The sequence below is a fragment of the Trichosurus vulpecula genome, chromosome 7 (genome assembly GCF_011100635.1).
Source record: "Trichosurus vulpecula isolate mTriVul1 chromosome 7, mTriVul1.pri, whole genome shotgun sequence".
Taxonomy (NCBI): domain Eukaryota; kingdom Metazoa; phylum Chordata; class Mammalia; order Diprotodontia; family Phalangeridae; genus Trichosurus; species Trichosurus vulpecula.
The window spans coordinates 275,254,851-275,282,245 of NC_050579.1; the positions used below are offsets into that span (position 1 = coordinate 275,254,851).

At 45.5% G+C, this 27,395-nt stretch overlaps 1 protein-coding gene across 2 annotated transcripts in view; it reads right to left on the reverse strand.

Moving 5' to 3' along the window:
- The window catches only part of CPNE5 (copine 5), a 211,239-nt gene that overhangs the window by 29,844 nt on the left and 154,000 nt on the right, over positions 1-27,395 (reverse strand). For both annotated transcript variants that reach the window (XM_036769195.1, XM_036769196.1), the window contains exon 12: positions 2,658-2,733. In XM_036769195.1, coding sequence (XP_036625090.1) covers positions 2,658-2,733 — 76 coding nt within the window. The remainder of the gene's footprint in view (positions 1-2,657; positions 2,734-27,395) is intronic.

Sequence of the window (27,395 nt, forward strand, 5' to 3'; positions counted from 1 at the left end):
AAGGAAGGGGACAGGATCAAGGACCCAATAGAGGGCTCTGTGTTTGCAAAGGGATCCATCTGCAGAGGGATAGGTGTTGATCACCGTGTAGAGAAAAAAGACGAGAAGAGGGGCAAGCAAGCGGATGCTTTTGGGAAAATCTGTGATGAGAAGGTTGGAAGATACATTCATACACGCACACACACAAACAGATCCACACACACGCAAAGTCGATACGTTACATAACATGTAAGCTATCAAATTCCCGTGCACGGAGAGACACAAACAGGTGACAGACTCATTCACTGAAAGGCAATTACTTGAGCGAGTTACAGAGAAGATGGTTAATATGATGCATGGCTAACTAGCTGGGTAACTTCTGTCAAGCTTCTTCACCTCTATGCACCCCAGTTTTCTCCTCTCTAAAATTAGGGAGCCGACTAGCTTGGTCATATCCCCTTCCCACTTCCCCCCCCCTCCCCCGGGGAGGCCAGTTCTAAAGGACTGGGATACATACAGAGGACCAGCTCCCTCTAGGGGCCTTGGCGCTGTAACACAGAGCTGGCCTCTGGCTCCCAAACATTCTCTACACCTCACCTCCGCTCTTGCGGTGGCATGGAGAACTGCCCAAAGTCAGGCGACTAGTGAGTGACAGGGCCAGGACTTAAATCCAAACTTGGTAATCCTACAACACTATATACAGCGTTGTTCTCAGCAGGGGATCGCTGCCCTCCTACCCTTCCCAGGAGCAGGGTGGCTTCCCTTGGGTCCCTGCTAGCTCTACTGGACCCTGCGTGGAGTATAGCTTCCTGAGAGGTGGGTTGGGGAGGGAAATTAAATTCTCCAAGCTTCAGGTCCTAAAGTGGCTTTATTAAAAACCCACAATCAAGAGGATTGTTCTTTTCCCCTGAGGGATCAAGGCCTCCCATGTGTGAAGAATTCTAGGTATTCTGATCTTCCCTCATCATCTGGTTTCTGAAAAGATTAGATATGAGCCCAAAGAGAGTCTGGTCTCATCGCCCACTCCCTTCAGAGGCAGAGAACAAGAAGAGTGAGCCTCATTTAGTAAGTGTAAAAATATTAGGCTATTGATCTACTTTGATCCCTATTCAGTGCAATAAATGTATTTATTGACCACCTACTAAGTGCCCAGACCTGTGCTAGGTCCAGTGGGAAACATGGGCAAAAAGAAAGTGTGGTCCCTGTCCTCAAGGGGCTAACAGTCTTCTGGAGGAGAGGAGACACCCAAAACAACTAGAGGGCAATAAACACCCAAGAAACCCTGGGTTTGAGTCTCACATCCGACACATGTTGGCTGTGTAATCACTTAACTTCTCAGTCATTTAATCAATTCTCAAAGGCTACAGGTTGTAGAAAAGTTGCTGACCTGCCTAATTAAGTGGAGTTTATTAATTGGGAATAATTTATCCCAATGGAATCAGAGGTCTAGGGCAAAAGACCCTGCAAAACCTGTCACTTAAAGGCAGAAGTCCTTCATACAAATCTCGGCTCTGACACCTGCTAGCTAAGCGACCTGGGGAAACTAAATCTCGGCATTTATTTTTTTTAAATCTGCATTTTAAAAAATTTACGTTTCTAAAAGGCACTGGAAAGGCAGCTAGACCTAGGCTTAGGGTCAGGGAGAGCTGAGTTCAAATCCTGACTCGGTATCACTTAGCACAGTGCTTTACAAATTGTGTCTGTTGACTGAGTGACTCGGAGAAATACACTAGTTGAGTGACCATGAGGGAGCTAACCTCTTAGGTTAGCCCCAGACAAGTCCCTAGGGCTACAAATTCTAAGGGAGTTTCTTAACCTAGGAGTTCCCTATACCAATAAAATCACAGATCGAGTCCTTATTCCTAACAAACGATAAAGTGAGGGGATTGTAAATGTTAAGTACAGAAGGAGTTCAGAAAAGGGTAGGGGATATCAGTGGAATTGGAGGAGGGGGCAGAGAGCTCAATGGAGGAAACAGAACTTGAGCTGAGCCTCAAACAATGCGTAGGATTTAGCTCTACATAGAAGGGGCAGCCCATTAAAGGTGGCAGGGAAGGACATGGGCAAAGGTTCGGAGGTAGGAATTAAGCTGGTGAGGCAGGAGTGGTCAGAATTATATCTATTGTTACATTTATATTCCAAATATATCTATATATTTATCTATATTTTAAGAAATCAAGTCCCAGAGAGGAAAAATCATTTGAGCAAAGCCACCCAGCTAGTAAGTGACTGTACTGGAAATAGAACCCAGGTCTTCTTGCTCTCCCACCTGTGCTTCCCCCTACCCACCCCACCCCCATCTTTAGAAGATAAATTTTTTGTTGTTGTTCAGTCATTTTCAGTCATGTCCGACTCTTCTTGACCCCTTTGGGAGTTTTCTTGGCACAGATGTTGGAGTTTGTGATTTCACTCTCCAGCTCATTTTACAAATGAGGAACTGAGGCAAACAGGGCTAAGTGACTTGCCCAGGGTCACCTAGCTGCCCCCCAAAATAAGATAGATAAATGAAAAGAGATCCTTTGAAGCCTGGGCGAGGCAAGTCAAGGAAGTCCCCTGAGGGGACATCTGAAATCACGGCATGGGCTTTCTCAGCCCCAGGCTGCAGCTCCCCAGACTCAGGCCTTACCTAAAGCATAAAGCTCCTAACAGCAGGCTCTGGAAGCAGGGAACAGACTCACCTCGTAGACGTTGAACTGACTCTGCCCACGAGCCAGCTCCCGGTAGCTAGTGGTGAACTCCCCGATGAAGTCGTGACTGCAAGGGAAAGCAAAACAGCCTGAGGCCCAGTCTCTACTCTCCTCCCTCTGCCCTTTTCCTCTCTCTCTGTCTCTCTCTGTGTCTGTCTCTCTCTGTGTCTCTCTCTCTCTGTGTCTCTCTGTGTGTCTCTGTCTCTGTCTCTCTGTCTCTCTCTCTCTCTGTCTCTGTCTCTCTGTCTCTGTCTCTCTCTCTGTCTCTGTCTCTCTCTCTGTCTCTGTCTCTCTCTCTCTGCCTCTGTCTCTCTCTCTGTCTCTGTCTGTCTCTCTCTCTCTATCTCTTTCTCTCTCTCCTCTCTGTCTCTCTCTGTCTCTGTCTCTCTCTCTGTCTCTCTGTCTCTGTCTCTGTCTGTCTCTCTCTCTCTGTCTCTCTCTCTCGACTCCAAAAGATCTCCCTCAAAAGATATCCAAAGTTCCACCATTAGAGCTTTATTCCTTTGGATTAGATTTTGACCTTCCTCGCTCACTTGTCCCTTCTTTGGTTCTCAGCTCCAGAGTTCTGCCTTTGCCCTATGGCTTTTCTGGAGAAGGCCAGAAACCCTGAGGAAGGCATCTCTGGTGTGAAATGCATATTCCTTATGTGAATTAAGGGGAGGCATGATAGGGTAGAAGGAAGGTAACTCTGATGTCAGAAGGACAGGATTCCAATCCCATCTCTTATGGTTACTACCTGGTGACCTTGGGCAAGCCAGCTAACCTTTCCGAGCCTCAGTTTCCTCGTCTGTAAAATGGGGAGGTAGAACTGGATGATTTTCAGCTCTAAAGCTATGTTCCCAGGAAGCTCTTTGGCCCTGAATGCCCAAGGAAGGGGGTGAGAATTGAGGGGGTCACTGACTTCACAGTTTTGCCCTGAGTTCACCCCACCAACTGTAGTCCCTGGTATCCTCACAGACTCTTTTTAATGAGCAGAGTTGCCAACCACAGCCTTCAGTACAACTTGGAGAAATCTGACCTCTGACTCCTGGCGCTGAATCCCACAGGCTCCATGAAAAAGAGAACCTCTAGTGCTAACTGCCACCGGATCAACCCCTGTAATGAACTGAAGCAGCCAAAGCCCAGAGATCCTGACTAGTCAGTCGGCTAGCATTTAGTAAGCACCTACTATGTGCCAGGCACTGTGCGCATTTAGGGTTAGGGATACAAAGAATGGAAGCAACAAAACAAAACAAAAAGAAAAAGCAGTCCTCGCTCTGGAGTTCATAGTCTGATGGGGGAGACAATGTGCAAACAGCTGTGTATAAACAGGCTATTGTTTGTTGTTGCTCAGTCCTTTCCAACTCTTCTCAGCCCCATTTGGGGTTTTCTGGCCAAAGATAATGGAGTGGTTTGCCATTTCCTTCTCCAGCTTATTCTACAGATGAGGAAACCGAGGCAAATAGGGTGAAGTCACTTGCCCAGGGTCACATGGCTAGCGAGTGTCTGAGGTCACATTTGAACTCAGGTCTTCCTGACTCCAGGTCCAGTGCTCTATTCTCTCTGCCACTTCACTGCTCCCAAACAAGTTATATAGAAGATGAGATGGGTGTCTTGTGCAAGGCAGAGCCATGAGGCCAGTGTCACCAGACTGCAGAGTACTTGGAGGGGAGTAAAATGTAAGAAGCCTAGAAAGGGAGGAGGGGGCCAGGTTAGGAAGGGCTTTGAATGCCAAACTAAGGATTTTCTATTTGATCCTGGAGGCAATAGGGAGCCTCTGGAATTTATAAGGGGATGATATTGTAAGAAAGATCACGTTGGTAGCCAACTGGACTGGAGTGGCAAGAGACTTGAGGCAGGGAGACCAGTCATCGGGTCATTGCAAGAGTTGAGGCATGGGGGTGATGAAAGCCTGCACCAGGGTGATGACAGTGCCAGAAGGGGCACATAGAAAATGTGTTATGGAGATGGAAAGGAGAGGACTTGACCACTGATTGGATATGGAGAGAGAGAGAGAGTGAGGAGTCTAGGATGACATCTAGGTTGCAAGCCTGGGTGTCTGGGAAAATGATGGCAGGGTAGAAAATAAAATAAACCGCATCAAGTCGGGTTTGATATGACTTTCACAGAGTCACATAGGAAAGTACCCTCATCTTTCATCCTCTAACCCCTATTCCCCATTCTCTACCCCATGCCCCACTATCTCTCTTTCACAGACCCCACTCCCATCCCCCATTTCCTACTTCTCATCTGCATCCCCATTATCATCCCTCTTTTACTAGTCTTACTCCCCACCCCCATTTCCTATTCCCCAACCTCAGTCCCTTCCTTGTCTTTTCTTTATCCTGCATTTCCCCTATTCTGCATTATCCATCACTTTCTGACACCCTCACTCCCTATCCTCCTCACCCATTTCATACTCCCCATCGTTAGTCTCCTATTATCTTTTCTCTGTCCCCTACTCCCCATTTACATTATATTGTATTGCATTATATTATATTATGTCATGTCATATTATATTCAAGTCCTATCTCCAACACACATTTCCTATTCCTCATCCTTAGTTCCACATTACCACTTTACCATTTCCATTGCCCATTAGCCCTTTCTTATTCTTCATACTGTCCTCCTCATCCTTTCTTTATCCTTCATCTTCCATTTCCCATTATCATCCCTCTTTCATATTCCCCATTCCCATCCCCCATTTCCATTCTGTCCTCCTTATCCTTTTCCTGTATAAGGTTAATAGGGAATAAGATCTTCCCCACCCATCAATAGGCTTCCCATTAAGGGAAGCTTGCTTGCTTGTAAGAAGGCTTACACACCTTTTGTTAATTAGGCACCAAGTCAGGAGGGTTGTGATGCCTTGTAGCTCTGAGCCTATTAGCTGAAAGAGTATATATTATGAGAGGTGAGCTTTTGCTTTGGGGGCTCGCTTACAAGAAGGATCTTGTAAGTTTCTCAGTTTCCTCGTCTGTAAAATGGGGAGGTAGAACTGGATGATTTTCAGCTCTAAAGCTATGTTCCCAGGAAGCTCTTTGGCCCTGAATGCCCAAGGAAGGGGGTGAGAATTGAGGGGGTCACTGACTTCACAGTTTTGCCCTGAGTTCACCCCACCAACTGTAGTCCCTGGTATCCTCACAGACTCTTTTTAATGAGCAGAGTTGCCAACCACAGCCTTCAGTACAACTTGGAGAAATCTGACCTCTGACTCCTGGCGCTGAATCCCACAGGCTCCATGAAAAAGAGAACCTCTAGTGCTAACTGCCACCGGATCAACCCCTGTAATGAACTGAAGCAGCCAAAGCCCAGAGATCCTGACTAGTCAGTCGGCTAGCATTCCCTGGTCAAGACTCTGAGTGGCCAACTGTTCAGAGCTCCCCAACTGCTCAGAGGTAAAGGCTCTCTTGATTCAGTGGTGCATGTAAAGTATATAGGAGCATTGTTTTGATTCGGGTGGTAAAGCCCTGTCTGTTGGTCTTTTATCTCTGCTCTGTATTTTCTCTGTTTGTATTTTATGTAATTAAAGAAGGTTGTGGACCCCTGAAATAGCTGTCTTTTCTAGTAAAACAGATCTAAGAATCTGTGCTAGCAGCCATCCTGGGAGTGCCAGTGTGGTTGCCATTACACCCCATCTCCCAACCCCCATTCCCATCCTGTCCTCCTTATCCTTTCCCAGTCCCCCACCCCCCATTCCCACCCTGTCCTTCTCCTTTCCTATCCCCCATTCCCCATGATTCATCCCTCTTTCACATTCCCCATTCTTCATTCTCCATCCTCCATTCCCATCCCCATTATCTATTCCTCCTTCATATTTCTCATTCTCATCCCCATTTCCATCCTGTCTTCCTTCTCCTTTCCCCACCCACATCCCCCATGATCATCCCTCTTTCACCGTCTCCATTTTCATCATCCATTTCCAGTTCCCCATCCTCAGTCCCCTGTTATCCAGTTCCCATCCCCCATCTCTCCATTTCCCATCCCTCACTCTTCACCTTTCATTCACTGTCTTCTATCCCCCACATTTGATTCCCTATCTCCTGTCCCCAATTCTCCTCTCCTTTTATCCCCCACACAACCACCCCTAAGATACACACACACACACACAGAGTCAAAAACAGAACAGCCAGTAGCATTTGCCTTGATCTGACTCTTGAGAATATGCTTTTAATAGGCTTTGCAAAAAGAGTATCTCTGTCACTCACACCCCCTCCAATCCATCCTTTTTACCTCTGCCAGAATTGCCTTCCAAAAAACAAAAACAAAAAACAAAAAAAACCCTAACCCTCCAGCTCCTCTTTCCTACTTGGTGAATAAAGTACAGACCCCTCTGCAAAGCACTCAAGGGCCTCCACACTCATTCACTCTCTATTTGCAGCTTCATATCATATTACTTCCCTCCACATAATTTGTGCTCCTGCCAAATAAATCACTTTACATCTCTGAAAAACCATGGAGTATCTGGAAAAGCACTGACTTTGGAGTCCAAAGGGCCTGCAGCCAGACCCCAGCTCTGCCATTTATGATGTGTGTGATCTGGGACAAGTCACCTCCTCTCCCAGGGCCTCAATTTCTCCATCTGTAAAATGGGGGGGGTGGTATTCAAGAGGATCTTTCATGTCCTTTCTTTGGGCTATTTGTGATGCTTCTTGCACACATACCACACTTGCCCACATACATACCTTTGTCACTGTTCCTTATACCTAGAACACCTGATGAATTTCTAACCATCCTCCCAAGTCCAGCTTATATATCTTTTTCAAGAAGATATGACCATCCTTCCTCCCCCAAGTCAGTAAAGACTTTAGAAAACACTTTCCTAATACCTCTTAATGCACTTAAGGATGGGGAGAGAGGCAAGGACCTCTTTCACTGGGCTCACTCTTATAGGGTTAGACCTAAATGCACTCTTATACTGTAATTCCCAGGTAAATGAACTCCCTCTAGCACGTTCTCTGGGACTTAGAATCCTAAAGACTTGCCTAAAGCACTGAGAGATTAATAAATTTGCCCAGGGTCATGCAGCCTGGCTGTGTCAGAGGAGAGACTTGAAACCAGATCTCCCTGGCTCTGGGGCCAACTCAATCTCTACTGATGCACTCCACATACATTATCTTAGAAGCTATTTGTGCAGATGTCATATCCCCATAGAGCACAGTAAGGTCCATAAGAGCAGGCCCTGGGCTGGCTATGCTTACATATTTATGGTTCCCATATATTATGTAAATGTGTGTGTGTGTGTGTGTGTGTGAAAGAGAGAGAGAGAGAGAGAGAGAGAGAGAGAGAGAGAGAGAGAGAGAGAGAGAGAGAGAGAGAGAGAGCAGCAGGAGGAGGAGGAGAGGGGGGAAAGGAGAGAGAGGGGAGAGGGAGAGAGAGGATGGAGGAAAAGAGAGGGAAAAAGGAGCAAGGGAGAAAGGGAGGAAGGGAGGGAGGGGGAGAGGGAAGAAGAAGAAGAAGAAGAAGAAGAAGAAGAAGAAGAAGAAGAAGAAGAAGAAGAAGAAGAAGAAAAAGAAGAAGAAGAAGAAGAGAAGGAAAAGGACAGAAAGAAAGGGAAAGAAAGGGAGGGAGAGAAAGAGAAAGGACAGAAGGACAGAAAGAGGGAGGGAAGGAGAGAGAGAGCAAGAGGAGGGGGAGATAAAAGGAGGGAGAGTGAGAAGAAAAAGAGGGAGAAGGAAGGAGAGGGAGAAAGAAAAAGAGAAAGAGAGGGAGAGAAAGAGGAGCAACAGAAGAGGGAGAAAGAGGGAGAGACAGAGACAGAGAGAGGAGTCAGGGGAAATAAAGGAAGAGAATAAGAGAGAGGAGAGAGGAAAGGGGAAAAAGAGAGAGGGAGGGAGGCCAGAGAGACCAGAGAGTGTTCCTTGGGGTTCAGCACAGCAAAGCTCCAGCTAGGCCAAATGTCCAGAGCTGTAGAAAAGGTTAGAGGGAGGAGAGGCCCCAGAGGACCAAAAGGAGATTTGAGATGAAGAAATTGGGGTGAGGCAGAAGGGCAATATCTCCTCAGTGTCTCCCCCAGTAGACGCAGAACACCTCAGGGCACCCCAGAATTGATTTGGCCTTTCTTTGTATCCCTAACATTTATCACAGCGCTTGTCCCACAGTAAGGGTTTAATAAATGCTTATAGACTTTTCAGGCAACTGTGGAAGGAGGCCTAGAGCATGGGTGGAGAACCTGCAGCCTGGAGGCTACATGTGGCCCTCTAGGTCCTCAAGTGTGGCCCTTTGACTGAATCCAAACTTCACAGAACAAATGTCATACTATACTCAGTATACCTTCCCCCTCCTTCAGCTTCCATTTCTCAAATTTGTTCTGCGAAGTTCGGATTCAGTCAAAGGGCCACGCTTGAAGACCTAGAGGGCAGGGACTATTTTGTCATGTTTTTTTTCTTTGCCTTGCCAGGACTACCATACTGTCTGGCACAGAGCAAACACTTAATAAATTCTACTGTAATAAATAAATGCTTAATGAATGTAATTGGATTGAATTAAACCCAGATCTCCTGATTCTCCATCTGGCACACTTTGCACTGAGACTCGAGATTTCTTGGGCATCAAACAAAAAGACCCAGGACCAAGAAAAGACTGAATTCAGGATGCTGGCAAGAGTGATCCAGAGTGGCTAAGAGGGCCAGTGAGAATTACCTACAAAGCAGAGTTCTGTATCAGTCAATTGGTCAACCAGTCAACACATTTTTGTTGAAGAGTTAACTATGTGTCAGTTCTTGCCATGCTCTTTTATGAACTTCAATTTCTTCATCTCCAAAACAGGGATTCAACAAAAAACATTTCACACGTCATTCCCCAATTGAGAAATGGTCAAAGGATGTGCACAGGCAGTTTTCAGATGAAGAAATTAAAGCTTCCTATAGTCATATGAAAAAATGCTCTAAATCACTATTGATTAGAGAAATGCAAATCAAAACGACTCTGAGGTACCACCTCACACCTATCAGATTAGCTAATATGACAGAGAAGGAAAATGATAAATGTTGGAGAAGATATAGGAAAGCTGGAACACTAATGCATCGTTGGTGGAGTTGTGAACTGATCCAACCATTCTAGAGAGCAATTTGGAACTATAGGCTATAAAACTGTGCATAACCTTTGACTCAGCAGAACTGTTTCTAGGTCTGTATCCCAAAGAGGCCATAAAAAAGGGAAAAGGACCCATGTGTACAAAAATATTTATAGCAGCTCTTTTTGTAGTCGCCAAGAATGGACATTGAGGGGATGGCCATCAATTGGGGAATAGCAGAACAAGTTGCGGTACATGAATGTAATGGAATACTATTGGGCTGTAAGACACGATGAGCAGGTGGACTTCAGAAAAACCTGGAAAGACCTAACGTGAACTGATGCTGAGCGAAGTGAGCAGAACCAGGAGAACACTGTACATAGTAACGGCCTTACTGTGCGATGACCCACTATGATAGACTTAGCTCTTCTCAGGAATACAATGATCCAACACAATTCCCAAAAACTCGTGATGGAAAATGCATCCACATCCAGAGAAAGTGCTATGGAGTCTGAATGCAGATCGAAGCATTCTATTTTCACCTGTTTTTTGTTTTATCTTTCTTGTGGTTTTTCCCTTTGGTTCTGATTCTTCTTTCACAACACGACTAAGGTGGAAATATGTTTGACACGATTGGGCATGTAGAACCTATAGCAGGTTGCTTGCTGTCTTGGGGAGGAGGGAAGGAAGGGAGGGACAGAGAAAATTTTGGAATTCAAAATCTTACAAAAATGAATGTTGAAAACTATCTTTCTATGTAATTGGAAAAAATGAAATACTATTATGTGCAAAAAAAAGGAAGAGGAAAAAAAAAGAAAAGGAAAAGACCAATAAATATTCCATTCTACAAACATTTCAACATATTGTTCCAGGCTCTGATCTTTGGCCTCAGGGGGGTTACATGTACACAGATAAACATGTGTGCGTCCACGAGAGAGAGATAGACAGAGACACAGAGACAGAGACAGAGTGGAGACCCATGATTTTGTTAGGGATCTATCAACGCAGAGGAGCTGGGGCCCTAAGAGGTTAAGAAACTTGTCCAGGGTTGAAGAGCCAATATATAGGGCTTGAGGCAGGACTTGAACCCGGGTCATTGCCTCTTTGTCATTTGAGGCAACTGGATGGCACAATGAATAGAGTTGAACCTGGAGTCAAGAAGACCCAAGTGCAAATCTGACCTCAGACACTTACTAGCTATGGGATCCCAGGCAAGTCACTTAAATGCTCTCTGCCTCAGTTTCTTTGTCTATAAAACGGGGATAATAATAGCCCCTATCTCCCAGAGTTAGCCTAAAAGTGGTTGTTGTTTAGCCATTTTTCAGCTGTTACGGGTTCTTCATGACCCCTTTTAGGGTTTTTTTTGGGGGGGCAGGGCAATCAGGGTTAAGTGACTTGCCTAAGGTCACTCAGCTAGTAAGTGTCAAGTGTCTGAAGCTGGATTGAATTCAGGTCCTCCTGACTCCAGGGCCGCTGCTTAACTCACTGGGCCACCTAGCTGCCCCGCTTCTTAGGTTTTTCTTGGCAGAGATACTGGAGTGGTTTGCCATTTCCTTCTCCAGCTCACTTAACAGATGAGGAAACTGAGGCAAACAGGGTGAAGTGACTTGCCCAAGGTCACACAACCAGTCCGTGTCTGAGGCTGGATTTGAAGTCAAATCTTCCTGACTCCAGATCCAGCATTCTGTCTACCGCACACCTAGCTGCCCTGTTCTAAGGATAAAATGAGATCCTTGTCAAGTGTTCTGCAAACCTTAAATCTCTATACAAATCTTGGCAACCATAGTTGGTTTGTTATTGTTAATATTATGACTATTATCTCAACTCCCAGGACTGTCCTCTGTGCACTACACCACACCTGCCTCTCATTTGGGGACATGGGTGCACAAGCACTCACTCTAACCAACTCCTTGGGTTGTTACGAGGAAAGGAGGCTATAAACCTCAAAGGTCTCTATAAATACGAGCTGCTGCTTAGTAATCATTTGTAAGGCCCCTCCCAGCTCTAAACCTAGGACTGTAATAACCGTACGATCCTGTACCTTTGATTGCCTCTGTAGCAAGAGTTTGCTGCTCTGCGGCTCTCCTTGGCCGTGGTTGGAATCATGACGGCTCCAGAGAGCTGACCTGAATGTGCACAGCTGATAAGTAAGTTGGTGTGGGGTAGAGTCAGGAAAACCACCTTCCTGCAGCCAAAGTCCCAAGGCCTCGAGTGCCATCCAGGACTCACACTCAGACACTGAAACCTTGCTAAATGTTGAACCCAATTGGGGGTTCATACTTGGGATTGTCGATTTAGAGTTGGAAGGGAGGGCAGAGACCATCTAACCCAACTCCCTTATTTCACAAGTGAGGGAAGGCCCAGATCAGACAGGGAGAGAGCCACAAAGCTATGACTCACAGCCAGGTTCTCTAACCCCAAATCCAATGCTGTCTTCAATGGCCAACAATCTAGGTGGGTAATCAAAGATCCTCAGCTTCGGTCTGCCTCCTTAGTTAGAGCCGCTAGGTGGTGCACGGATGGGGTGCCAGGACTAGAGTTAGGAAGATTTATCTTCACGAGTTCAAGTCCGGCCTCAGGCACTTACTAGCTGGGTGACCCAGAGCAAATCACTTAACCCTGTTTGCTTCAGTTTCCTCACCTGTAAAATGAACTAGAGAAAGAAATGGCAAACCACTCCAGTGAAAACCCCAAAATGAGGTCATGAAGGGTCACACATGGCTGAAATGAGCCTTTCAAAATGAATCATTTTTAACTAGAGCTTTAGGGCAGCTAGGTGGCACCATGGAAAGAGGGCTGGCCATAAAGTCAGGAAGACTCATTTTCCTGAGTTCAGATCTGGGCTCAAACACTGACTAGCTGTGTGACCCTGGGCAAGTCACTTCACCCTGTTTAACTCAGTTTCCTCATCTGTAAATTGAGCTGGAGAAGGAAATGGCAAACTGCTACAGTATCTTTGCCAAGAAAACCCCAAACGGGGTCACGAAGAGTCAGTCACGATTGAAAAACAGCTGAGCAAGGACCGCAGCTCTCAATTATCTATCAGCCCATCAACACTGACTACATGCCCAGCACCGTGACCGGACAGACGTGATATGGTTTCTGTCTCTGAGAGCTTTTCACTTAACGGCGGCCATAGTGCACTACCCTCGGGTGAGAAGAGAATGGTGTTGAGGAAAGACCATCGGACCTCTTGTCCCATTAACTCCCTTCAATACTATCTGACTGACACTGGACGAGACTCTTCAGCTCTATGGCCCTCTGTCTCCTCATCTGTACTATGGACACAAAAGACTGGCCCCACCTACCTCCCAGGCCATTGAGATTTAGAGCTGGGGGCCCTGGTGGTCATCTAGTCCCGCTCCCTCATTTTTTTAAGACGAGGGAATTGAGGCCCAAAGACAACGAGATTTTGCCTAAGTTCAAACCCAGTTCTCTTCTCTGACTCCAAATCCAGCGCTCCAGCCGTTGCACCGTGGGGCCTCCCTACTTTTTGTAGTCTTAGCTCTTTGCCGACCGTGAGGCACTAGAGGTTGTCGTTCAGTTATTTCTGTTGTATCTGGCTCTTCATAATCCCATTTAGGGTTTTCTTGACAAAGATGCTGGAGGACTCTTCCCTTTCCTTCTCCAGCTCATTTTAACAGATGAGGAAACTGAGGCAAACACAGTGAAGTGACTTGCCCAGGGTCACGCAGCTAGTCAGTGTTTGAGGCAAGATTTGAACTCAGGAAGATGAGTCTTCTTGACTTCAGGCCCAGAACTCTTTCTATGGTGCCATCTACTGCCCTAAAGCTCTAGTTAAAAATGATTCATTTTGAAAGGCTCATTTCAGCCATGTGTGACCCTTCATGACCTCATTTTGGGGTTTTCTTCACAAAGATACTGTAGTGGTTTGCGGTTTCCTTTGCCAAATCATGTTTACAGATGTGGAAACTGAGGCAAACAAGGTTAAGTTAAAAGCAATTACAAAGCAATATAAAAATTCAATTACACAAGCATTTATTAAGTTTGTCCTTGGTGCAAAGCACTATACTAGACATTGGGTTAAGGTACAAAGCTTAGATAAGAAAAGCCCCTTGCCCTCATGAAGCTTACAGTCTAAACTCAATCTCAACTCAACTCAATCTCCTGTCTGCTCCACCTTCTCAGTGGTTCTGCCCACCTTGCCATGACTCTGGCCCTGGGGCCTGCTCTCCTGATTGCCGAGTCTGGCTGACAGAGCCATTTCTTGAGAGGCCTGAGCCATAGTCTCCACCTACTCGCAGCTCATCTTACTCTTAGAACTGCTCCATCTCCTCAGAACTTTGCTTCCCCTCTCCCACTTTCCAGCTCCCCCTTATGTTCTGTCTTCCCCTATTATAATATAAACTTTTTGAGAATTGGGACCAGCTTGGGTTTTTGTATCTGTATACCCAGGGATATAGTAAGTATTTAGCATTCTCTCTCTCTCTCTCCCTCTCTCTCTCTTTCTCTTTCTCTCGTTCTCTCCCCCGCTTTCCCCTACCCCGTGTCTCTCTCACCCTCTCTGTCTCTCTCTCCCTTCCTCTCTCTCCATCTCTGTGTGTTTGTCTCTCTCCCCCGCCATCCTCTTTTTAATCTGTCTCTCTCTTTCTCTCTTCCCTACCCCCCCATCCCCCACTCCCACCCTCCTCTCTCTTTGTTTCCTCAGCCTTCTCTCTGAATATCCCTTTAGGTCCTCAAGTGTGGCCCTTTGACCAAATCCAATTTGTTCTGTGAAGTATGGATTCCGTCAGAGGGCCGCACTTGAGGACCTAGAGGGCCACATGTGGCCTCAAGGCTGCAGGTTGCCCACCCCTACATACACACTTAGGCATCTCTAGGGGATGAAGAGAAAGATCAGGTGATGAGAGGCCGCCTGGAATAGTGGACGGAAGGCCAGTCTTGGAGTCAGGGTACCACCAGTCCCATCCCTGACACACACACTGTATGTGAAATTCTATCAAGTGACTTCTCTGTAGTCCAGGCAACTCTCTATAAAAAAGACTGCAAAGTTGCACTGGTAGAGGGTATTTCTTGGGAGTTTCCTACACTATTGAAATCTTAGGTCTGGTTAAAAAAAAGAGAAGAGGAGAGGGGCATTCCACGGAATGTGGAAAGATAAGGGGGGAACAAGCAAATTACGCGAAGGGCCCCTCAGAGCCGAGAGTCAGTGTTGGTTGGTGAGGTGAAAAGGGAGGAAAATGGAGTCGGGCCGGGGAATATGGATCTGATGCAACAGGTCACGGAAGTCCTATCAGCTTCTCAGCAGTGACTACGTCGCCCAGAAACGGGCCTAGGCAGATAGGATATGGTTTCTGCCTTTGAGAGCTTCATACTAATAACAAATATAAGAAAAACTAGGAAAAGTCAGGAAGACTATTGCCAAGAGGAGAGAGTACCTGGGGCAGCTAGGTGGCGCAGTGAGTAGAGCACCGGCCCTGGAGTCAGGAGGACCTGAGTTCAAATGCGACCTCCGACACTTGACACACACACTAGCTGTGTGACCTTGGGCGAGTCACTTAACCCCAATTGCCCTGCCTTCCCCCCTCCAAAAAAAAAAAGAGGAGAGACTACCAGCAGAGAGGCTGGTTAGGGGGTTGTTGTCATCTGAGGTGAAATGATGTAGTCCCATGACTTCTTTTAACAAACGGATCAGGTAATTCTGGAATCTCAGAGTTGGAAGGGAATGGTACCACCCACCTCCCAGGCCTTTGAGATTTAGAGCCAGGCTTCAGAGGCCATCTAGTTCAATATCCCATTTTAGAGAAACTCAGGAGGTCAAGTGACTTGCCAAAATGACACAGCATCAGAAGGGAAATTAGAACCTAGGTCCTCACACTCCAGTGAAAACACGCTTTCCACTTTTTAGCCCATATCTGGGTGGGAATTCCTTCTTAAAAATGCCCCAACAAATGATCAGTCATCTTCTGTTATAAGACGGCTAGTGATGTGGGCAAAGGTATTCTGGTAAATATTTAACAACCAGCTCTCCAGTGTAGGGAACTTGTGGTGAGGTACTTCCCCAGCTGTCTATCCACAATGCCAGCACTTCTTGGCAACGATACTAGAGTGGTATGCCATTTCCTTCTCCAGTTCATTTTACAGATGAGGAAACTGAGGCAGACAGGGTGAAGTGACTTGCCCAGGGTCACACAGCTGGTCAGCGTCTGAGCCTTACGCTCTATCCACTGCACTACCTATCTGCCTTATGTAAATATTAGCTATTATCACTAGCGTTCTTATCATAAAGCACTTTCTGATTTGTAAAGAGTTTTACAAATATCTCGTTTTATTGTCACAATAACCCCAAGAAGTAGGTACTATTATTATGAGTGGAGGAATTCACTCCACTACAGATTAAAACTAGTTTACGGCTTTTCATACTGGGCAATTTGATCCATGCTCCCCCTACGGATCCAACCGAGAGCAGAGATCCTCAAGCTGGAATCAAGGCTGGGAATGACGAAGCTTGCCTTTGGTCCCTGCTGCCAGGGAAGCCAGGACTAGTAGATCACTTGAGCCTGGGAGCTCTGAAAAGATAAAACTGACTGGATGTCTCCACTAAGTCTGGCACCGATATGAGGAGCCCTCCCTCCCACAGGGAATAGCGAGGCACCAGGTTCCCTAAGGAGGGGAAAATTGGCCCAGGTCATAAAATCTGAGTAGGCTGAAGCTTCTGTACCAATCAGAATTGGGATCAGGCCAGTCAGTGGCTGATGCATATCTAACCTGGGCAAGATAGGGAGATTCAGTCTCAAAACAAAACAAAACATGGGGTCTGTGAACTTAATTTAAAAAAAATGTAATTCTATTTCAATGTAATTGGTTTTCCTTATAACTCTATTTTATTTTCTGCATTTAAACAAATTATTCTGAGAAAGGGGTCTGTGGGCTTAACAGACTGTCGTAGGGATCCAGGACACAAAAATGGCGAAGAACCCCTAAGGGGGAGACAACGTATATAGGGCAGGCTCAGCTCGAAGTCAGGGGAAAAGGCCCTGTGGGTCTTTAGGATGAAATGACCAAACAGATGGCAATGTATCTTCTCTAGTGTCATTTCTGTTCATAAAGCCATATCATTTCTGATGTCGAGCTATTCGATGGTGCCAGAAACTCTGGCATTAAGACTTTCTTTAAGGTATTTGGTGGCAGCGGCTGCCAAGAAAGCAGGCTGGGGCTGCATCATATCCACAAAGGTTGCTTCCCCAGAGGATGACTGTAGGGGCAGGCTAAAAGCAGGGCTGATGTTAAGAGTTAGGGGGGGCAGCACATGGGAGTTGTTGTCACCCCTAGCTTTTGATCTCAATAGCCCTGCAGGACGTTGAGCATCCCAGTTGGTATAGGTAATGGCAGTGATGGCATACCCTTTTTCCACAGGGATTATTCTCCTGGATGATGGTTATGGTGACTGGGCTAGAAGAAGAGCCTATGGTCTGAGGGGCAGTGCTATTCTTGGGGGTATTGGATTTATACACCCATTCAGGGCATTGGATGTAGTTGTTGGCCAAGATGGTGGATGTAGAACTTCTCTCAACGATCATGTTTAGCTTCCTTCCTTAGAATGTTTTCTAAGCCATTGACTTTTTTTTCATAATTCTCTTGCATCACTCTCATTTCTCTTCCCAATTTTTCTTCTGTCTGTCTTATATGATTTTAAGCTCCTTTTTGAGCTCTTTCATGGGATCTTTCTGGGCTTGAGACCTATAGGTGCTCATAAGTGTTTTGACATCATTGTTCTCTTTTGAGTCTCCGTCTTTGTCTCCCCCGTCACCATTATAACTTTTTATGGCCAGGTTCCTTTTTTGTTGTTGTTTTCTGCTCATCCTTTTTTTTTTCTTTTTTTCCTTTCTTTTAAATTTGACTCTGCTCCCAGGGTAGCTAGTGGCTGTTTCCCTGCTGCTGCACTGATGTTGCCCTGAGGCTCGCTGGGGACCCTCGTGTCTGGTGCATGGGGTGAGGGTTGGCTGGCGCCGCTGGAGGCCATGGGGATCTGGCAGCTTGCCTGGTGCTGAGCTGGGGTCCTAGTGGGGGGTGCCTGGTGTGTGCTGAGGCCTGGTGGGGTGTTTCTGCATTTGCCAGTGGCTACGCTGAAGCACCTGGTGGTCAGGCTCAGGAGGCTGCCTGTTTGCCCAGGACCACACTGTAGCATGGGATGGGGGTGGGAAGGTGGGGTAAGGGGAGAGAGGGCAGGTCAGTGCTGGCTAGTTTATTTAGGCACCAGTAGGGTAGGTGTCTCCCTGTTTGTCTGAAGCATATGGTGGTTCTCAGAGCTGGAGTCTGCCAGTTCCCCTGGCTATGCCAAGGCATATGAGGGGTCCTGGTGCTGGCGTTTACCTGCTCCACCACATCGGGGCTCAGGATCTCCCGCTGGCTTGCTGGGATGCTTCCTGTCCTGGACTGCATTCCTCTTTCACCGGAGTGAGATGGGCCTTTCCTGATGATCCTCCAAGTTTCTTGGGCTAAAAGATTGTTTCACTCCATCTTTGTGCTATTCCAGTATCTGTTTGGGGGCTCTATTTTAGGGTCGTTTGGAGGTGACTATGGAAGCCTTGCGCTGGTTTACTGCTAACTCTGCCATCTTGGCTCCAAGAAATGTCTCCCTCCATTAGAATGTAGGCTCCTTGAGGGAGGGGCCATATGGCTTGCTTACATTTGCATGCGCTTAGTGCAGTGCCTGGTCCACAGTATAAACACTCAGCAAAGATTCTAGATGGCCAGCTCACCATTGGAAACATGCCACAGGTTACTTATGCCTGTGTGTTCTCTTCGTTGGCCTTTGGGCTGCTTTCTACTTAAGGGTCTTCAGGGTCAAGTCAACAAGAACTTATTAAGTGCCTACTATGTACTATGCTCAGCGCTAGGTGTAGGAAAGCCGAAAAACCATTTGTTCCCCGCCCCCCATTTTCCAATTTAATGGGGGAGACAACATGCAAACAATTATACGTGAACAAGACAAGGTAAATTAGGGACCATCTCAGGGGCAAGGCTGGAGCATTAAGGGGGATTAGCAAAGGCTTTTTACAGAGGGCGGGGCTGTGGTGTTCTAATATTCATCACCACATGGAGTCCTAAAACCCTGGTTTTATAAAGATGGGTTTTTGCGCTGGGCGGCCCCTTGGGATCATTAAAAGCACTTCACAATTTTCCAAATGAAATTCAGCCCGCTCTCTTCCTTCTATTCAGTTCTGGGGCCCAGCTCATCGTTCATCCACCTGCAGGGCCTGGCCTACATAGGCGGCATTATGGATTCCTTCACGCGACAGGCATCCAGCTGCATGTCCTAGTCTGGACAATAAGCATTTTAGAGCCATTTGGGTTTTTCTGTAGGCACTGAAAGGCTGATTTCTTTTCAGTAATCACAGTTTCACAGATCTCAAGCTGAAAGGGGGATGAGGAAGGGAAGAGAAGGAAACAAGCATCTATTAAGCTCCTACTACGTGCCAGCCACTGTGCTAAGGACTTTTACAAAAATATTTGTACCCTCGTAACAACCCTGAGAGGCAGCTGCTGTGACTATTCCCTTTTTATAATTGAGGTAACTGAAGCTGGGAAGTTAAGTGACTTAAGCTAGTAAGCGATGGTGGCTGGATTTGAACTCAGCTCTTCCTGACTCTAGGTCCAGGACTCTATCCAGTATGCCACCACATGACAAAACTGAGACACCCAGAGGTTGAGCGACCTTTCCAAAGAGACAGCGGCATTAAGGGGCAGAGTCTGGATTTGAATTCAGATTCTCTGTGTCCAAATTCAGCATCTTCCCCACTGCCTCACACTAGAAGGGCAGTTATCTGGGAGGAGAGGGTACCTCCTACCTGTTAAAACAATAATAATGATAATAATTAATATTTATACAGCACCTACTATGTGTCAATCACTGTGTTAAGAAATATTATCTTCACAACAACCATTAGAGGTGGATTCTATTACTATCATCCCCATTTCACAGACGTGGAAACTGAGACCAAAAGAAATTAACTGACTTCCCTCCCTTCCCCCTCCTCACTTCTGCCTTTAGCTTCTTGCAAGGCTCAGCTCAAATATCCCTTTCAGCAGGAAGCCTTTCTTATTTTCCCCAATGTCCTGGCCCACTCCCATCCCCTAGTCCCTCCCGCTCAGACCACCCTTTCTTTACTCTCTCTCTCTCTCTATTGTTTGTACATGGCTGTTTATGCACTGTCTCCTTCATTAGAAAGTAGGCTCCTCAAAAAAAAAGAAAAAGAAAAAGAAAGTAGGCTCTTTGAGGACAGGCACATCCTTGTGTTTATTCACACTCCCAGCGCTTAGCCCAGTGACTGGCACCCAGCTAGGGCTTGATAAACTCTTCTTGGTTGACTATGGACCCAGCATTCTGAGGTTTGTAAAATCTTTTCCGTACCTTACCTCATTTAATCTCACAACGACCCTGTGAGGCAAATACCAACACTATCCTCATTTTACTGATAAGGAAACTGAGTCTCAGAGAAGCTAAGTGATTTGCCTGGAGCTGCATAGCTAATAAGTATCTGAGATGAGACCCAAATCCAGCCTTTCCTAACACCAAGTCCGAGATTCTATCCACTTAGCCTTACTGTAGGCATGGGCAGTCTCTTAAAAAAGATAATACTGCTTCCCAGAAAACAAAAACAAAAACACATGTTCCAGAAGTGAAGGAAGCAACCCTCCAAAAGAAGCCGGCAGCCACTTATTGAAGGAGACCCGCAGAAGACAGCAGCATCTCCTCCCCGGAGAAGCAGTTTCTTACGGCAGCTCTATGGACCAATAGCGATGCCCAGTGTGCATCAGTGAGGCGTAATGAACTTCTGAGAAACTGACCCAAGGAGGCCATGGGAGGTGTTTCAGCTGGGAGATGGAGCCCCAGGAGCTTCCGTTATTTGGGAGCATCTCCTCGCCTACTGGCGCGTGGAAATCTGAGATAGTGTGTTCCTTTGTCTAGGAGAAATGTTTCCTTTTTAATTAATGTGCTGTTCTGTTTAATTAAATGCCCTTTTCTTTAAATAACAGATCAACTGGTTTAGCATGGTGAGATAAATGATCATTTCTCTCTTATGTTAATAACTAATTAATATTGGGGGTGGAGGGAATCTGGGGTTTTTTCCTCACTATTTCCTCATTCAGAAATAAATCCCTGTAGGTTATTCAGCCAGTCCTTGTGAAGGACATTGCCGATAGACAAGATTGTCCAGATCCTCTGGGTTCCTGTTTCTTGCCTGGCCCAACTAGAAAACCTTACAAGGAGAATCTCATCTAGGCGGAATTCTTAACCCACCATCACCCACCACTTCCCGCCAAAAGTGCTATTCGAGCTGAGACTGGAAGGAAGCCAAGGAAGCCAGAAGGCAGGAGTGAGGAGGGGGAAGGGAGGGAAGCCAGTTAATTTCTTTTGGCCTCAGTCTTCCCATCTGTGAAACGGGGGTTGTTGTGAGGACCAAATATTTGTAAAGTTCTTAGCACAGTGACCGACATAGAGTAGGTGTCACATAAATATTCATTATTATTATTATTTTAACAGGTAGGAGGTAGAGCTGGTGACCTGTACCCTCTCTTCCCAGATAAGTTAATATTTGTTCTTCTAGGTGGAATTCTTAACGCACCATCATCGTTCGCTGTTGGAGAAATCCTTTTGCATAGATTGCCGCAGAGGCGGGAGTAGTCTGGCTTGAATGAGTCTCTCTTTGACCATGGGTGACATGATCAGAGTCACATACCTAGCCCCTCATTAGAATTCATTCTCATTCATTGTTAACCGATCAGAGTCGATTCCCATCTGTCAAGAATACCCACTCTTCTAATGGTATATACGCTTCAAGAGGCCTCCATGAAGGGCCTGTGGTTTACAAGAGAAAGCCGAATGATCATCCTTTCATTAATTAATTATTAATTTGATTAATTACCCCGAAATTATGTCTCTTGGACTTTTTTGTATATCACACTAGTACATGGAGATACATGGGTAGAGGTTCTGAGCGGTGGTTACCCCAGCAGTGTTATAATCCTTGGAATATCTTTCAAGGGGCTATGTTAGGTACACCCCCCCGGTGACACGTGATGGCCTCTTTCAGCATGGATTTCCTCTGTATGTACTTGGTCTGATCCAGACATCCTTCCCAATTTCTTTATGTGTCTTTTCTACTTCTGGGGATAGCACATTGGAGGTTGAAATATTGGGGTTCAAATATAGTGGTTTTATAGTCACAAATTATTAAAATAAAAGATAGTTATAGGGATGTTGGCAATTCTGTTCCCTATTCTGTCTATTTGTTATCCTGACGGTCTCATCTATTGATGCTCTTGGAACAATACAACATGTATGGATCTCATATCTACCTGCATTCTGCAGACTTGTTTTCACCTTTACAGCTATTTTTTTTTTTTTGGTGAAGCAATTGGGGTTAAGTGACTTGCCCAGGTTCGCAAAGCTAGTAAATGTCAAGCATCTGAGGCTGGATTTGAACTCAGGTCCTCCTGACTCAATGCTGTATCCACTGCACCACTTTGCTGCCCCTATGACTATTTTCCAAAGCAACATGTCTTGTGATCTTCCACAAGAATCTTTTTTATGTGGTGTTTAACCAATAAATATATTTTTAACTTGGGGCAGCTGGGTGGTGCAGCAAATAGAGCCCCAGACCTGGAGTCAGGAAGTCTCCTCTTCTTGAGTTTAAATCTCGCCTTAGACACTGACTAGCTGTGTGACCCTGCACAAGTCACTTCACCCCATTTGCCTCGGTTTCCTTACCTGTAAAATGAGCTGGAGAAGAAAATGGCAAACTTCTCAAGTATCTTTGCCAAGAAAACCTCAAATGGGGTCACAAAGAGTCGGACATGACTGGACAACAAAAACATTTTTAACTGGTGCTATCCTTGGTTGCAGTGTCTCTGTTTAGGAAGAAAAATCCAACGTTTGCTGATGAAGGCAGTTCCTAATCCCTCTTGGCCTCCTCATTGTGGTGACTGCTTCACAGCTCCTGAACTTTGCCAGACAGTGATTATCACCAAAAACAGTACCTTTACTTTTTCCGTATTCCATTTTTGGGAGGCATTACCCTAACAGGTAAGTATGCTTGTATTCAAGGACTTCTTTTGATCTTGCCTGGCAGCCTGGTGAAACCTACGGACCTATTGGCAGAACAATTTTTAAATATATAAAAGACACATAGAATTGCAAAGGACATCGATCATGTTGCAATACAGTTATCAAAATGTCTTTTTTCTAAGTGCTGGGTTAAAAACCCTTATTCTCATTTGAAATTAACTTTGACCTTTGATCTCACAAACAGGTGTACGCATATAGCTGATGCTGGTATAACTCAGTAGACAGGTGAATCAGTTCTTTCCCTAAGAAATGACCCTAGAAAGCTCTTTGCCCAGAAAGTTCGCTCTACCCTGGACCTGACACACTGGAAGTAACCTCTGTCCCTACGGCTTCTCCCTGTGATTGGCTGGTGCCTCCCATAACCTCCATTTTAGGAGAACATCCAGGCCAATAGCCTTCATTCCTTTCCGAGTTACAATCTGGACTCTCAAGGGTTTTCTCTACAATACTTCAGTGCACCCCCTGCTCCCTGAAATGTGCTTTCATCTCTTCCTCCCTTATACACACACTCCTTTTCAGCTTCTCTATGTGTTATCTCCTCCCATTAGAATATAGGCTCCTTGAGGGCAGGGATTTCTAATTCCCAGTAGGCATAGTGCCTGGCACTTGGTCAGTGATTAATAAATGCTTCTTGGTTTGATTAAGATGTGGTCGGCCATTTTTTGTGTGTATGATTTGGCTCCGGGCTCACCATGTCCAGTACTTTCGGATTCTCTTGTTGAATAATGATAATTAGGGTTTATATAGCGCTTTAAGGTTTGTAAAACTATGTACAGATGTCATCTCATTTGATACTTGAAATAACCCTGTGAGGTGCTATTATCCCAATTTAACAGATGAAGAAACTGAGGCTGAGGCAGGAAACTCCCACTAAGCCCCTGAACTGTACTAATGATATCCCTGCATGGAGCATGTCTCTTTTGCTTCTAGGCAACTAGGTAACACAATGAATTGAGCCCTGGACTTGGGGTCAAGAAGATCTGAGTTCAAATCCACTTACTAGTGGTATCAACTGGGCAAGTAACTTAAATTCTATCTGCCTCAGTTTCTTCATATGTATAATGGGGATAATAATACCTCATTTTTTTACTATTGCCCCCTAATGAGGATAATAATATCTATCTCATAGGGTCTCAAAAGAGATAATATTTGTAAAGTGCTTAGTGCATAGTAGGTGCTTTTAAAAAGGCTTGTAAAATTTTTTTTAAATTTATTTTCAGCACCTGGCATACAGTTACTGGCATATAGTAGGCAGTGAATAAATGCTTGTTGATTTCTTTTTTCTCTTCTTCTTTTATGGATAGGGAGAATATTCACATCGACATGGTTCACTTCTTCCAACAGTGTGTCGATTCATCGGTCAATGGACAATAGACAAAGATTTCACATTTATCATAAGAACTATAAAGCTAATATTTCTAAATGCTTTGATTCTAGAACTTGTGCTATTTTTAGCCCTCTCTGTCTCTTTTTCTACTTTATCCTTGTCATCGTGGAAGTGGAAGGGGACCCACAGGATTGAAAAGGCTTTTTATTCAGTTCCTCCCCTAAGTCTTCCCTTCTCCAGACTAAACATTCCCAGTCATTCATGAGGCATAGTTTCCAGGCCTCAAGTCACCCAGTGGTCCCTCTCTATGTGTCCGAGTTTGCCAATATCTTTCTTACCCTGAGGTGCTGAATAGGGCAGAGAAGGGCCTCCTTGTTCTGGTATTATACAGATAATTACAATGTTATTTATGGTATAACATTGTGTTACGTTAATATTAACAACAACAGCACCAATATTAATTATATTATTAAAAATAGTGTTAAAATTAATTGTGTTGACACTAATTCACAACGGCCATGGTGATATTAATTATATTGTGGGGATATTAATGAATCTACTAGCATTTTGGTAGTGCAGCATCTGAGCATAAGCTCTCTCCTCCTTTCCTTCCATCTCTTAGGACCATGCCTGGCAAACAGTAAGTGCTTAATAAATGGTCGCTGCCTGCCTGCCTGCCTGTCTTTGACAGGCTACTGCTGCGGCCGATCTTGTTTTCACTAGACAGACAGAAGAGGGGCCGTAGAACTGAGAGTGGCAGGCCTGGCTCCTTTCCTCTGGAAATCGCCCAAAACACAGTCCCAGGAGTCTAAGTTCAAAACATGTCACCTAGAGAACCCTGGGAGGATGTCTGCTGAAGTCTCTTGTCTCCATAGCAACAGCAGCTAGACAAGAGCCAAAAACAAATAATAATAAATGAACTAGTCTCTGCCATCCAGGGGCTTATATTCTATCAGATAAACAGTACAGATAATGTAGTTCAATAAAGCCTTTTAAAACACATTCTACATTCCAGGCTCTGTGTGAGGCGCATTCTGCCAATGCTGCCGTAACTTCATCCCGTAAGGTGAGAATTGGAGCCAAGTCTGGTGCCTGAGGTAGCTGAATGCCATTTCAGGTCAGAAAAAAACCAACGTATCACTCGCCATAAGGTAACAAGACAAATTGTCTTATGGGGACCCCGAGATGGCCCTGAAGGTAAGTTCCAAAGAGAATTCTGAAAATGTTTGGGCAAAGGTGACATCATGTGCCCTCCCAATTACATTACTCTTAATGGGGCAACACGAATCAATTAGTGGATCGTTAATTAAACATAATTAAGCAAGTACTACAGGCCAGGCACTGTGCTAGGCGAAGGAGATTTGAAAACAAAAATCAAAGTTCCTGCGCTGAGGGAGTATGCATTCTATGGAAGGAAACACCACCCTCTCCTCCTTGATACTGTGTTCTAAGTTTTCAGGAGATCACACTCTCCTGGTTCTCCTCCTACCTATCTGACCACTCCTTCTCAGTCTCCTTTGCTGGATCCTCTTTCAGATCGTGCCCTCTAACGGTAGGTATTCCCTCAGGGTTCCAGCCGGGGCCATTATCATTCTCTCTCTCTCTTTCTCTGAATATATATATATATATATATCTGTACACATACATACACTACTTCACTTGGGAATCTCACAGCTCCCATGGATTTAATTACCATCTCTATGCTGATTCTCAAACCTACCTTTCCCACCAAAACCTCCCTGCTGACCTCCAATCTTGAACTTCCAACTGCATTTCTTACATTTCTAACCAGATATCCAGCGGACATCTTACCTTCGGTATATCTAAAATGGACCTCATTATCTTTCCCCCTAAACCCTCCCCTGCTCCTACCTTCCCTATTATTCTAGAGGGCAATGCCATCCTCCCAGTCTATGAGACTGGACCATAATAGGTCCCTGCCCAAGCTCCACTTAAAGGCTATATTTTGGGCCCTCCTGGCTCAGAGCTAATGTCAATCCTAACTGTTTCTCTTTTGACTAGCAACCCTGAGAGTCTTCTCCTCCCAGTTTGATGTTTTTTTCTTTTTTTCTAATTAAAGGGGCCATCCCTTGATTAACCTCTTAAAGAGGCCTATTCACTGAATGTGAGAACTTCACTCAAAGTGAGAACCTGAAAAGGCCTTAGCCTGAAAAGGCCAGGGTCTCCCATTGCATCCTGGGCCACATCCAGTCGTCCTGGTGAACATCAGGCCACTGGACCCAGATGGCTCTGGAGGAGAAAGTGAGGCTGACCTTGCACAGCCCTCCCTCACTCAGATCAAAGTCAACTGCAAGTCATGTCACCATCTGCCTGATGTCACGGTCCTCTTTGAGAACAAAGGACGGACACAAGGACAACAAGCACCCTCCCAGTCCCTCAGGCTCTCAACCTAGGAGTCATCCTGGATTCCTCACTATCTCTGCCCTCCACCCCCCCGCACCGCCCCCCTCCCCTGATCCAAACTGTTGGGAAAGCCTGACATTTTCACCTTTGCCGCATCTCTCCAATGCTCCCCCTTCTCTCCTCCGACATTGCCAACACTCAGGTGCAGGCTCTCACCACCTCGAGCCTTGATTATTACAATAGCTCGTTGGTGGGTCTGCTCGCCTTGGGCTTCTCCCCATTCCAATCCATCTTCCTTCCAGGCACCAAAGTGGTTTTCCTAAAGTACATTTTCAACTGTGTCACTCTCCTCCTCAATAGCCTCCAGTGGCTCCCTATTGCTTCCAGGATCAAACACAAAACTCTTAGCCTGAATCCTCTCATAACGCCTGCCCCCCCACCCCCACACTTTTCCAGTCTTCTCACATTACACCTTAGCTCCCAACATGACCCTGGCCTCCTGGCTGCTCCATGAACAAGACACTCCATCTCTTGACTCCTGCCATCTTCTCTTGCTGTTCTCTGTACCTGGAAGGTTCTCCCTCCTCCAAACCAGCTGCAGACCTCCTGAGCTTCCTTTAAGTGCCACCTAAAAGCCTTTCTTTTACTGGAAGCCTTCCCCAAACCCTCTTAATTCCAGTGCCTTCCCCTTTAAAATGATTCCCTATTTATCCTGTATATCACTTGCATATATATATATATATATATATATATTTGTTTGCAGACTGTTTCCTCTATCAGATTGTAAGCTTTTTTGAGGGCAGGGACTGTCTTTTGCCTCTTTTTATATCCCCAGAACTTAGCGTGGTGCCTGGCACATAGTGGGCATTTAATAAACGTTTACTGATTAAGCAAAATAAATGCACACTATATACAAAATCAATACAGGCAATTAAATAGGGCAATAGATAGAGT